Below are 14340 nucleotides of genomic sequence, written 5' to 3'. Positions count from 1 at the left end.
AGCCAAGTTCCGCACCCATGAGGACGGCCTCAACTGGGATCTTGGGTTCATGTCACGCTACACGTAACCCCATGAGCGAAAAAAGTTATCTGTTTTTAATACAACTGGTCATTCTTTCTCTTTCTCTGCCTTTCGGATGTTTCTCTCTCTCTGTCTCTCTCTGTCTTTGGGTTCTGACCATTTGTATATTCAGTAGTCCTGTATGTAATGTCTCTCTGTCTGAACACTATTCGACTCCTTTGATTGCCTTGACAACAGGCAGTTGGAAAGATTATCTGTAATCACCAGGCATTGTTCTCTGACTATATATGCGGAACCTTCCATGGAATCCCACACTCACCTGATGAAGGAGAAAGCCTCCGAAAGCTTGTGATTTTCAAATAAAACTGTTGGACTATAACCTGGTGTTGTAAGATTCCTTACATTTTGCTATTTTAGTGGTGGCAATACCCCATTTAACACATATAGGTTAAATAGGTTAATGCCTCTATTAAATATTGGACAAAGAGGTGTCTTACGGACATGTCCATCTGCTCCTATCACTCGGTGTCATTTGTAGCCTCATTTTCTTTCATTTGATTTCATTTTTTTTGTTTTAAGAATGATTTTTGAAGGGCTGGTTTACTGAGCTTGTGCTATTAGCAAGGAGTCACGCCCATTAGCCGCACATATCGTGTTGCCCTCCTCCCCTGATTTTTTTTGTCTGTTAAAATTAGTGGACAGAAAATGGTGACACCGTGGGCCTGAGATGACCTGATGTGCACGGGCAAAGCTTACTCCCTGCTACATGAACACAGTAAAAGTGACCCTCGCATTTTAGATTCTGAGCAGCTGCCTCAATGTATTCATCAGTCAATTAATGGAGCACAGCATGTAAAAGGAAAGTTACTTATAGTGGAAGATTAATTGGAGGGCTTAATGCTTGGCTAGTAGCCAAATACAGGAGGATTGGTGGAAATTTGGCTTGTATGCTACCTGTAGTTACATAAGGAATGCCAAGTAGCATTTTAGAATTGGGGGTTGACCACAAGAGCATGGAGGTATCTGACCCTAGAATCAGCTCCAGATCTATTACAATGGCCACACTTACTTGTTGTGATAAATCTCTGGAATAACTACACAGTGAAGGTGCTAACTAACTGGCTCTGTAGCAAGTGAACGAGAAAGGGAACTTTACCAACGTGGGTGAAAATCCTGATTTATGGCTGATGCAGACACAGTGCTGTCTGCTGATGGCCAGTTTCTTAATCCCCTCCAAGTTGAGAATGTTGCTCTCTTCGCGGACTGGTGAATCACAGATACCAGAAGACAGGCAGCCAAAGAAGTAATGTCTAATAATTGCTTTTTATTTCTTTGTGTCACAGAGGAGATCAATTTGTTTTGATGGTGAGTCACAAAAGAAGGGCAAACTAGCTCGATCCCTTACAGGTAAGAAACATTATTTACCATGTCTAACTCTAGGTACAGATTTAGAATTTGTGTCCTCATCTAAAGCTGTAGCTTCTTTCCATCAATTTGTTGTATATTTTCTCTCTGTGCAATGTCAAAACGTTAGGTCCAAAATCACCTGTTCCTCCCAAGCGACGCTACACTTACCATATGTCATGCCTCAAATTACTCATATACGGTATCCCAAAATGTTATTTTCTGAAAGAAATCGATCCAATTCACATTTGAGTGAATCAACACTAACTGCTTCCACCCTCTCCCTCGGGAGCCTGTTCCATAGATTGACCACTCGCTCACTGAAATAATGGCCCCACTTTTAACTCCCCTCGCCTGGCAGAAACCAGGTTGGGACGGGCAGTTCAAATGGAGTGGGGCATTTAACCGCTCCTTTCTCACCCCAATCTCATCCGGCAAGGACAACCGGATGAGATCAGGGTGCGAAAACATCCAATGATGTCACCAGGGCCCGATCTGCTATTTTAACTGGAGGCCAGAGCGGGGAAGCAGTGATGGCTTCCCCATTGGGCCAAACCTGCTGGGAGCTGGATCGAGGGCCAGAAGAGGCAAAGGCAGGTAAGTTTCTTCAAAATGTTTTAGGTTTCTTCATGGGCTAGGAGGAGCAGGACCTCTCTCCTGGATCTCACAAGGAAACCATGGGCCTCCCCTGACCTGGGCTTCCCCTTCCCTCCCCCGATCGCGATCACCCCCCGAACCCCCCCCCCCCCCCCCCACCCCGACCCCCTCAGCTGACTGCTAGGGACCCTTTCCCTGGGTCCCAGGTGGCGACCTCCTGCCACCCAAAGCTTTGCTCCTGCCTGCTGGCCAGGCAGTAATTTCTGCTGGGTTCGGGCGGGAGTCAGGACCTGGACATGGAAATGAGGCCTGGGGGTTAAAATCTCTGCGTGTCTCACTATGCGAGCTAGTTTCACACCTGGGCCCCTCACATGGAAGGATCCCGCCCTGCAATAAAATCATAGCCAATGTTTCCGCAGGTTAGTTTTGAAGTTATCCCCCTTTTTTCTATTAGAAACCTTTTTACACCAAACCATTGCCCTAGCCCATCAGAAGCACCATTATAAAGTTAGATGCCTTTCTACAATAAAATGGTCTGCGTGTCATTTTTACTCTGCAGACGATTAGAATGCACAGTTTTATTTCAAATGTGTGAGAACGTTCTGGAAAAGTGGACCAAGTCACGGAATACTATCCCCAAATTGCTGATAAAAATGCCCTAAACTCATTCAATAAAGACAGAGTCAGTCACCATAACACAAAGTGCCTCATTATAATGGATGGAGTCTCAGGATGTGATCTCTAAAACATGGTACAAATCCCAGGGTGCAGTGTAATAAGCCCAGGATTTGACATCATGCGGGGTCGGGGGGGACCAAATGAGAATGAACAACAAAAAACGACTCACTTTTAGAAGAATATAAGTTTTGAAGCTATTGATTCATGATATATGAATTGCAGAGTCCCTCCCTGACAAAACACCATCTGCCTGACATTAGTCTAAATTAACTGTCTAAAACCACTTAATGTAATTACCTGGGAAGTAATACATTGTGGACTGTATCCAATTGAGGAATTATGCGCCACAGACAACGGAAACTCATTTATCTGCCATCTGACTTGGCTCAACAGTAACTTTAAAATCCAGGCTACGAATTCCATTGTAATCTCTGTAGCAAGCTTGAGGATTCAGCTTGCAATATATATAAAACCCCTGTACCTCTTGTGGCTATGTAACATGTCTTATGTCATCTTTTATTCATGTACAAAGCCTACTGCACACATTTGAGAATAATTAAAAATAAAGCTTTAAGCTTTACCTGGAGTGTATCTGCAATTGGGAGTGCAGTATAATGTAAACAGCAACCTCTACCCCTGCAGGTTTGGGTTTAAAACTAGCACTGAAAAATTAAAATGGAGGTCACTTTTCAGTATTAGCAGAGAGGTACAATGGGTGTTTGCTTTAACTGCAAACGTTGGCAGAAAACAAAATATCGGCCTGGACATTGGATTGCGCCTGAATCGGGCCGCGATCTCCAGTGAGGGACGCTGTGCTTGCCTAATGAGGCCGGTGGCAGTGCCACGGCAAATTGGTCCACTGGCCTCATTAGGATAGTACCAGCAAGCTGCAGACTGGCCCCCTAAATTGGACCACTTTGCACCCGGTTTCCGCCTGAAAAACAGGCACGACGAGGTCCAATTTCACTCTCACTATCTCCAAAGTGGAGAATGTAAGCAAGACTAGTGCCTTAAGACCTTATTAGATTATGTTCATTTTATTACTATCTTGGGATGTGCTGTAGTATATCAGATATTTTAATCCAGGACAGTGCTGAATGTGAATGAGATGGAGACAGTTAGTGGAAATGTCAGATCAGAGAATTGCCTGTATATTTTCCTGACCTCCAAACATTCAACCTTGGTAAAATGCTACTGCATAAATTACCACACAGCCAGCTCTGTCCTTCCATTAATTTAATCAGATGAGAGGCACAGCATGGTGATAAATTCAAACTTTGTAATTATTGCCGCATCTCAGCTAACAGACTGTGGCTGCAAATACAGGAGTGCATTCCAAGAATTAGAACTGTCGGTACAGAGCTCTGGGTGAAGTGAGCCCATACCAGGAATTTGGCCGTGGAGGTTGGTGGGACCCAAATGATTCTCCAGAGATTGGTTTTGATGTACAGATAATGGTGTGGGACATGCTGATCTCGGCACCCAAATTCCCAATGTGAACTTCCACATGACGATCTGCGTCGGGAGCACAAAGTAATAAAAACTACCCTACGATTGGGCCCCAGCCCTTTATTTCTAGGACCTTGGCCCAAATCAGGTGTAGACTGATAGGGTGAAAGCCTCCTCTGTCCATGGGCCGTAAGGGTCCTAAGATTAGCTTGAGCAGTCTTACTATAGTTCCTGTTGTCGTTGAGAGTACAGTGGGATGTAATTGAAGACAGGAAGCTTGATTAAAGGACTAGACTGCAGGCCAGGTCTTTGAATCAGAAGATGGTCCTCAATTACAAACTACTGGATGACCATAGGGTTTTTGTTAAGTTTCCTTTACATTCTAAGAAAGCACAGCACGTAAAATAAATTCTGCATTTGTGATCATGTTTAGTCTCCGCTCTGGTGACCCCAGGCCGTGCAATCACTGCAACTGAGGCCAATTGGGTGACCTCCCCAAGTATCTGAATCACCTGCAACAAGGCAGACAAGAATAGCCCATGGTTGACTTTTCTGTTAAATTTTGTCTGATAACACTCCTGTGATGTGCCTTGGGATTTTTTTAATCACATTAAAGCCACTTTAACAACAACAGCATCTTGCATTTATATAACGCCTTTAATGTAGTAAAACGTCCCAGAAGCGATTATTGAACAAAATTTGACACCGAGCCACATAAGGAAATATTAGGACAGGTGACTAAAAGCTTGGTTAAAGAAGTAGGTTTTAAAGAGCATCTTAAAGGAGGAGAGAGAGGTAGAGAGGTGGAGAGGTTTAGGAAGGGAATGCCAGAGCTTAGAGCCTAGGCAGCTGAGGGCACGGCTGCCAATGGTGGAACAATTAAAATCGGGGATGCGCAAGATGCTAGAATTGGAGGAGTGCAGGAGAAGGAGGGTTGTAGGGCTGGAGAAGGTTACAGACATAGGGAGGGGTGAGGCCATGGAGGAATTTGAAAATAAGGATAAGAATTTTAAAATCGAGGCATTCCCGGACTAGTAGCCAATGTAGATCAGCAGTACAGGGGTGATGGGAGAACGGGACTTGGTGCGAGTTATGATATGAGCAGCAGAGTTTTGGATGAGCTCAAGTTCATGGAGGATGGAAGATGGGAGACTGGATAGAAGAGCATTGGAATAGTCGAGTCTAGATGTAACAAAGACGTGGATGATGGTTTCAGCAGCAGATGAGCTGAGGCAGGGGCGAAGACGGGTGATGTTACAGAGGTGGAAGTAGGTGGTCTTGGTGATGGGGCGGATATGTGCTCGGAAGCTCATTACAGTTCTGGGCCTAGTCTGAGCACAGTCATCAAATACCATCAGCATGTAAAACAAAGAAAAATATTGAGTTAGCCAGACGTGATTTACAAAAATACAAATAACTGCGTGGGACACATCTAAGAGTAACTACTTACTATTCATCTTATTTATCCTGTGCTCCCTGTTTCTCTAAAAAAAATCAATTATATTTTATTCTAAATTTTTGATTGTAAAATTGTGACTGTTTGAATTTGTTACTGATTGAGATGTGTAATACCTGTGGTCTGAGTGTCATTAAAAACTGCCAGACCAGCTATAGCATTGGATAGACACAGAATAAATCTCCCTCAACACTGTTCCAATGCTATACTTTGATCCCAACCTCAGAAAAGCACCCCATTCTGCAACACTAAGACATCTCCAGTTCCTCCTTAGCTATCCTTGTGATAACTGGGTTAAATTGTTAATTCAGTGCCATATTGCAGATAGATTTGTGCTGTGAACTGGGAAATGAGGTTTACGTTGCCCAAACTCATTTAACATCGACACAACTATCAGACAGAGGGGACTACCATTTCATCAGACTGACTTATTCATTACAAGGTTCCAGTGGTGGAACTGTATAGCACTGTGCTTTTATTTTGCTTCAAGGGAACAACACATTTTTCTGTAAGCACTCCTGAAAGGAAAAAAATATATAGGCATAGATCTCTGACTAATAAGACAAGGGTCAAAGTTGATGAAGTAATGGTTTGTGACTAAAACGGCTACAACTTAGACTGACTACAACTTGGTGAGAGTACCATCACCCACACTTATTGATCAACTATGTTTGTCAGAAGCTGTGCTATTCGCGTATTCTGTGGTAACACAGGCCCTGATTTTTGGTCTTTGACCCTCATCGGGCAGGCAGTGGGCAGAACGATTGTAACTCCCGCCCGTGCTGTCAGCGAGAGACCTGAACCAGTTTGATAGTCCTGATTTAGATGTTGTTGATGAGTTGTCCGTGTGGTTTTGGGCAGGTGTGGGAACTATCGGCAGGGGAGCTATGGAGCATGGGCCTGCAGCAACATCTTGAAGGAGCGGGCTGGATAGATTGGGGGTGTGGAGGGGGCGAGGGAAGGTAGAGTTTAAGGGGTCGAGGACCTTGCAGAGCTAGTATGGAAGACAATTCATGTCATCATGAAGACTTAAAACAGCTAAATCAATAAATGAATAATATTCCCAGACTTGCTTCTGGCGATCCCTGTAACTTACCTGGCTGTTTCCTGTCATGAATAGTGGACGGGCTTACCATTGAACTGGTGCCTCACTGGTGACGCAAAAATGGCAAATTGGGGTCCTAAAGATGTCAAAGAACCCCGATTTCCATGGAAGAATAAGGCTCCTGCCTGTTTCAGGCGGCAGCCTTGGCTGCCTAAATCGATGCCCGCTCGAAAATCACATCGGGCGAGCCTCAGGCAAGAAGTTTATTTTTGTTCATTATTGTTTTTTTCTCACTACTGCCCCGTTCATGCTGGGAAATGGAACGGTCGAAAATCTCCCCACAGATTCCTAAACACAGTGACAAACAGAAGACACTGGTTTCGGATCATTATCAATCGGCAGCTCGATTGGCATTGACCACTTCCATTATTAAGTGTTTCTACAGTTGAAAGGTGCAAGGCACTAAAGGTCGTATTTTCCTCTCTTTGTGAATAAAAGCCGAGATTTCTCAATCAGTTACACCTGACTGGGTGTTTAGAAGTGGGCATGGCCAGATTAGAAAAAGAGGCAGAGATCCATAATCACAGGGTAATTACAGATGGAGAAGACCATTCAATTCATATTAGCTCATCCATCCAGTCACACTCTTCAGCCCCACATTACAGCATCCAGCTGCTTCTTAAATGCATCCAGGGTTTTCACCTCCACCTCTCTAACAGGAAGTCCGTTGCACATGTTGATCCCTCTCTGAGGGAACAACTTCCTGATGTCAGTCCTAACGTGACCTTTCACTAGTTTGAACCTGAGTCCCTTGTCCTGCTTCCACAGTTTACTTTTCCAGATTAACCTTTTCCATGCCATTTACTGTTTAATATAACTCTATAAGATCACTTCTCAGGTGCCTCCTTTCCAGGATGAAGAGCCTAAGTCTCTCCAATTTATTCCTCATAATTCAGACCTCTGACACCAAAAATCAATCTTTGCGCTGCCTCCGGCATTTGAATGTCTCCCTTGTGTCTCAGTGACCAGAACGGAACACAGTACTGAAGGTGTGGATGGACTAGAGCTCTGTACAATTGAATCGTAGCTTCCTCTGACTTATGCCAGAATTCCAACCATTCAGTGCATCATTCACATTTCCAGTGATAGGTGTAGGAAGTTCCCATCAATGCTCTCCCAATCGTGCCATTTAGACATCCATACAACTTCTCAATGTTTGCACATATGGGTATGTGGTTATGTTACTGGGCTAGTAATCCAGAGGCCTGGACTAAAATCCAGAGTCATGAGTTCAAATCCCACCACAGCAGCTGGCGAATTTAAATTCAATTAATTAATTACATTCAATTAATTAAATTTTAAAAAAATATCTGGAATTAAAATACTAGTATCAGTAATGATGGCCATGAAACTACCAGATTGTTGTAAAAACCCATCTGGTTCACTAATGTCCTTTAGGGAAGGAAGCCTGCTGCCCTTACCTGGTCTGGCCTATATGTGACTCCAGACCCACAGCAATGTGGTTGATTCTTAATTGCCCTCTGAAATGGCCTAGCAAGCCACTCAGTTGTAAAATCTCGCTACAAAAAGTCATAAAACCGGACGGACCACTAGGCACCGGCCTAACAGCACTGTAGGAGAACTGTCACCACACGGACTGCAGCGGTTCAAGAAGGCGGCTCACCACCACCTTCTCAAGGGCAATTAGGGATGGGCAATAAATGCTGGCCTTGCCAGCGACGCCCACATCCTGTGAACGAATAAAAAAAAACATATAATTGATTCATCCATTTACAGCAGATGGTGCAGCCATATACAATGGGTGTCTAGGATTGCTTGGGATGTAGCTATTTACTAAATATCATTTAAAGATCTCTGTAAGAAGGTATCGCTCCCGATTTTCAGTCCATTTCCCATTATTTTTTTTGTTGCTGTTACTTTGCTGTTCAGGACCATTTGTGGCAATTGTGGCCCAACCACTTTTTCCTTCCAGCTGTAATCATAGAATCATATAATCATAGAAAGGTTCCAGCACAGAAGGAGGCCATTTGGCCCATCGAGTCCATGCCAGCTCTATGCACGAGCAATCCAGCTAGTTCCACTCCCCTGCCCTATCCCCGTAGCCCTGCACATTTTTTTGTAATACTGTCACAAAGGGTTTTCCCGTGGGAATCCCCTGCATCTGTGCTTTTTGGAAGAAGAGGAGGAGGAGGAAGACCCACAGAGGGCTACAAGGCAGGTCAGGTTGTACTAGAGGAAGTCAGTGTTCACATGCTGGTCCTTTTAATTTCCAGACCAAGATGTACATACCTACAACTCTCAATCAGGCACTGAACTTGTACAGGGTACAATTCATAAGGGAGACTATGAATGAGTTATGCCACATGCTTCAAAGGGACCAGCAGTGAAACTCAATCAAGGACACAGCACCTCCCAATGGCTGTGAAGATCACAACAGCCCTTAACTTCAATGTGCATTCCAAGTCAGATGAACTGGAAACAAAGTTTGGCCAAGAAAACAGTAAATGAGCAATGGTAGGCCTTCAAGGTGGAGATTGTTCAGGTACAAACCCAGCATATTCCCATAAGGAGGAAAGATGGGGCATCCCAAGCTAGAGCTCCCGGGATGACAAAGGAAATAGAGGTTAAAATAAAACAGAAAAAGGAGATCTATGACAAATGTCAGGTACAGAATACAACAGAAAACCAAACAGAATACAAAGAGTGCAGGGGGAAATTGAAAAAAGATTTAAGAGGGGCAAAGAGAGAATATGAGAAAAGATTAGCGGGTAACATAAAAGGGAACCCAAAAATCTTTTCTAGACATATAAAAAGTAAAAGGGTAGTTAAAGAAATGGTGGGGCCGATTAGGGATAAAAAAGGAAATCTGCTGGAGGCAGAGGGTATGACTGAGGTACTGAATGGACACTTGGTATCTGTCTTCACAAAAGAAGAGGATGACGTTAATGTTGTAGTAGAGGGGGAGGGAGTAGAGATACTAGATAGGATAAAAATAGATAGGATGCATCCTAGGTTGCTGAGGGAAGCAAAGTGGAAGAAGCTCTGACAGAAGCTCTGGCCACAATCGTTCAATCCTCCTTGGATATGGGAGTGGTGCCAGAGGACTGGGGGATTGCAAATGTTACACCCCTATTCAAAAAAGGGGAGAGGGATAAACCTGTAACTGAGGCCTGTCAGTCTAACGTCGGTGGTGGGAAAACTACTAGAGACCATTGTCAAGGACAAAATTAATTCTCACTTGGAGGAGCGGGTTAATAAGGGACAGCTAGCATGGATTTGTTAAAGGCAAATCATGTCAGACTAACCTGATTGAGTTCTTTGATGAAGTAACAGAGAGGGTTGATGAAGGTAATGCAGTAGGTGTTGTATATATAGACTTTCAAAAGGCATTTGATGAAGTACCACATAACAGACTTATTCGGAAAATAGAAGCACATGGGATTAAAGGGCCGTTGGTAACTTGGGTACGTAATTGGCTAAGGGATAGGAGGTGGAGAGTAGTGAGGATCGGATATTTTTCTGACTGGAAAGAAGTATGCAGTGGGGTCCCCCAGGGATTGGTGTTAGGACCATTGCTTTTCTTGTTATATGTAAATGACCTGGACTTGGGTACAGAGAGTACAATTTCAAAGTTTGTGGATGATACAAAACTTGACAATATAGTAAATAATGAGGAGGATAGTGGCAGACTTCAGGAGGACTTAGATAGTCTGGTGAAATGGGCAGACAGATGGCAGATGCAATTTAATGTGGGTAAGTGTGAAGTGATGCATTTTGGGAGGAACAACATGGAGAGGCAGTATAATCTAAATGGTTCTAATTTGAGGGAGGTGCGAGAGCAGAGGGACCTGGGGGTGCATATTCACAAATCTTTGAAGGTGGCAGGGCAAGTTTATAAGGTGGTTAAGAATGCATATGGGATACTTGGCTGTGTAAATAGGTGCATTGAATAGAAAAACAAGGACGTCATGCTAAACCTTTACAAATCACTGGTTAGGCCTCAGCTGGAGTATTGTGTACAGTTCTGGGCACCACACTGTAGGAAGGATTTCAAGGCCTTGGAGAGGGTACAGAGGAGGTTTACCAGGATGACACCAGGGATGAGGGACTTCAGTTATGTGGAGAGATTGGAGAAGCTGGGATTGTTCTCCATGGAACAGAGAAGGTTAAGGGGAGACCTAATAGAGGTATTCAAAATTATGAGAGATTTTGATAGAGCAAGTAGGGAGAAACTGTTTCCTTTGGCAAGTAGATCGGTAACCAGAGGTCACAGATTTAAAATAATTGGCAAAAGAACTAGAGTGGAAATTAGGAGAAATTTTTTCACATAGAGATTCGTTAAGATTTGGAATGCACTACCTGAAAGGGTGGTGGAATCAAATTCCATAGGAACTTCCAAAAGGCAATTGGTCGTGTACTTGAAGAGGTGTCGTCGACAGTGCTATCAAGCGGCACTTACTCACCAATAACCTGATCACCGATGCTCAGTTTGGGTTCTGCCAGGACCACTCTGCTCCAGACCTCATTACAGCCAAACTTGGACAAAAGAGCTGAAATCCAGGGGCGAGGTGAGAGTGACTGCCCTTGACATTAAGGCAGCATTTGACCGAGTGTGGCATCAAGGAGTCCCAGTAAAATTGAAATCAATGGGAATCAGCGGGAAAACTCTCCAGTGGCTGGACTCAAATCTAGCACAAGGAAGATGGTAGTAGTTGTTGGAGGCCAATCATCTCAGGGCCCAGGACATCGCTGCAGAAGTTCCTCAGGGCGGTGTCCTAGGCCCAACCATCTTTAGCTGCTTCATGAATGACCTTCCCTCCATCATAAAGTCAGAAGTGGGGTTGTTCACTGATGATTGCACAGTGTTTAGTTCCATTCGCAACCCCTCAGATAATGAAGCAGTTCGTGCCCACATGCATCAAGACCTGGACAACATCCAGGCTTGGGCAAATAAGTGGCAAGTAACATTTGTGCCCGACAAGTGCCAGGCAATGACCATCTCCAACAAAAAGAGGCTAACCACCTCCCCTTGACATTCAACGGCATTACCATCGCCGAATCCCCCACCATCAACATCCTGGGGGTCACCATTAACCAGAAACTTAACTGGACCAGCCACATAAATACTGTGGCTACAAGAGCAGGTCAGAGGCTGGGTATTCTGCGGCGAGTGACTCATCTCCTGACTCCCCAAAGCCTTTCCACCATCCACAAAGCACAAGTCAGGAGTGTGATGGAATACTCTCCACTTGCCTGGAAGAGTACAGCTCAAACAACACTCAAGAAGCTCGACACCATCCAGGACAAAGCAGCTCGCTTGATTGGCACCCCATCCACCACCCTAAACATTTACTCCCTTCATCACCGGCGCACCGTGGCTGCAGTGTGTACCATCCACAGGATGCACTGCAGCAACTCGCCAAGGCTTCTTCGACAGCACCTCCCAAACCCGCGACCTCTACCACCTAGAAGGATAAGGGCAGCAGGTAGATGGGAACAACACCACCTGCACGTTCCCCTCCAAGTCACACACCATCCTGACTTGGAAATATATTGCCGTTCCTTCATCATCACTGGGTCAAAATCCTGGAACTCCCCTCCTAACAGCACTGTGGGAGAACCTTCACCACACGGACTGCAGTGGTTCAAGAAGCCGACTCACCACCACCTTCTCAAGGGCAATTAGGGATGGGCAATAAATGCTGGCCTCACCATCGACGCCCACATCCCATGAATGAATGAAAAAAAGGACTAATTTACAGGGCAATGGGGAAAAAGCTGGGGCATGGAACTAAATTGGACAGCATTTCAAAGAGCTGGCATCGGCACGACAGGCCGAATGGCTTCCTTCTGTGCTGTAAGATTCTAAGATTCTATGATTCTAGGTCATTCTAAAGTGCCACTCATGACATCACCCACATTAGTCAATCTGCAATACATTGATGTATCAAACAAATGACAGATGCCATGCCTACTCAAGCATACAATTTCATTTTCTTTCCTCACTGTTAACCTGCGGCAATACAAGAGGGCTTTGCACTTTTACCAAGTGGCAGGATTTCTGAAGGTTGGGGATGGGGTGCGGGGGTGGTTATACATCTCAGTCCTATGCCCCTACATGATCCATTGCAAAATGACCATTACCTACATGAATCAGCAAGGATTTTACTCTCTGAATGTCAGCACCAGATTATGCAAGTTAGTGCTTATTTCCCAGGCAGCTGTCACATTGTTTAACCCACAAAGGCAAGTCTGAGGATAGATCGTGCATCAATTAAACCTATACTCTGGAGCTGTGGCTCATGGCAGCTCAATGGTAGATGAGAATACCCAGCCAAACACAGGTACAATGAGTTTATTGCAGCCGCTCGAGTAATCATCGATCACACCACTGGCACTTTAAAGCAGCGTTTCAGGTGCCTGGATAGATACGAGGGTGTCCTGCAATACTCTCAGGCTATGGTTTCAAGGATTGTGGTAGCATGCTTCTTGCTGCACAAAGTCACAGTATAAAGAGTCATCATCATAGAGGCCTCAGAAGAAAAAGGCCCCCAGTTGCAGCAAAGAGATCACCAAGAATAGCCATAACAACTTATGGAACAGAACCTGATGTCAGCCGCAAGAGCCATTTGGAAAGCTCTCATTCTAACCAGGCCGTTTTCCCCATGCCCTCCATCAATATATACTTTTTATTTATTCTTGGGATGTGGGCGTTGCTGGCAAGGCAGGCATTTCATTGTCCATCTCTAATTGTCCATCCCTAGAAGCCCTGCAGTAGCAGTTTGATACAATCGAGTGACTTGTTGGGCCACTTCAGAGGGCAGTTCAGAGTCAATCACGTTGGTGTGGGACTGGAGCCACATATAGGCCAGACCGGGTAAGGACGGCAGGTTTCCTTCCTTAAAGGACATTAGTGAACCAGTTGGGTTTTACAATAATCCAACAACATCACGGTCAGTTTTACTGACACCAGCTTTTTATTTCCAGATTTTTTTAAAAACTGAATTGAAACTCTCAAACTGCCATGGTGGGATGTGAACTCATGTTCCACCGGGTTATTAATCCAGGTCTCTATATTACTAGTCCATGGCACTACCATACCCGGTAATCTGTTTTCACCTGCCATGCCTTAAATCTTCCAGGCAACTCAAAAACCATCCATTCCTGTCACCTCATGATACAACCTTGCAAGTCTCTGGAAGAACAATCTTTGCACAGTGAAACAAAATGTTTAATCTTAAGCCATATCATGGTAGCACGTCCCTAGTGTTTGTTTCCACAGTACTTTCCCTGGGTGACAGGGTATGATGTATTTTCTCTTAAACCTAATCTGATGCCTTGTCTGAATGCTACCTATATATCAGATGTACATGAGGGAGATGGAAACATTCAGGACAGAATGTGAATCTGTTACAGAAACAAAAGATATTAGGCATCAGAATGCAGCTGTAATCGTACCCCTTTTTCACTTCTCGAGCAGCTAGATTGCCCATAACCAATAGAAACGATAGATACTTCATTCAACCAGCTGTGGAGCATGCTTGCCTCTGTGCTTCCTCCAAATGGTGTTTTGTCAGTTGAGGGGGGAACGATGGGATATTTCCTTGACCTGGTTTGACCAAACGTCTGGAATCAATTTTGAAGACTTCCAGGGGTAGTGATAGAGGAG

The 14340-nt window shown here is 44.4% G+C and overlaps 1 protein-coding gene across 1 annotated transcript in view; it reads left to right on the top strand.

Annotated features, from left to right (window-relative positions):
• LOC137332685 (sodium/hydrogen exchanger 2-like) overlaps positions 1-14340 on the top strand; it is a 148554-nt gene that overhangs the window by 129969 nt on the left and 4245 nt on the right. Inside the window, exon 11 of the mRNA XM_067996632.1 lies at positions 1365-1428. Coding sequence (XP_067852733.1) covers positions 1365-1428 — 64 coding nt within the window. The remainder of the gene's footprint in view (positions 1-1364; positions 1429-14340) is intronic.

The sequence above is a fragment of the Heptranchias perlo genome, chromosome 15 (assembly GCF_035084215.1).
Source record: "Heptranchias perlo isolate sHepPer1 chromosome 15, sHepPer1.hap1, whole genome shotgun sequence".
NCBI lineage: Eukaryota > Metazoa > Chordata > Chondrichthyes > Hexanchiformes > Hexanchidae > Heptranchias > Heptranchias perlo.
Note: the sequence above shows the minus strand (reverse complement) of the source record. Positions and strands in the feature narration are given on the sequence as shown.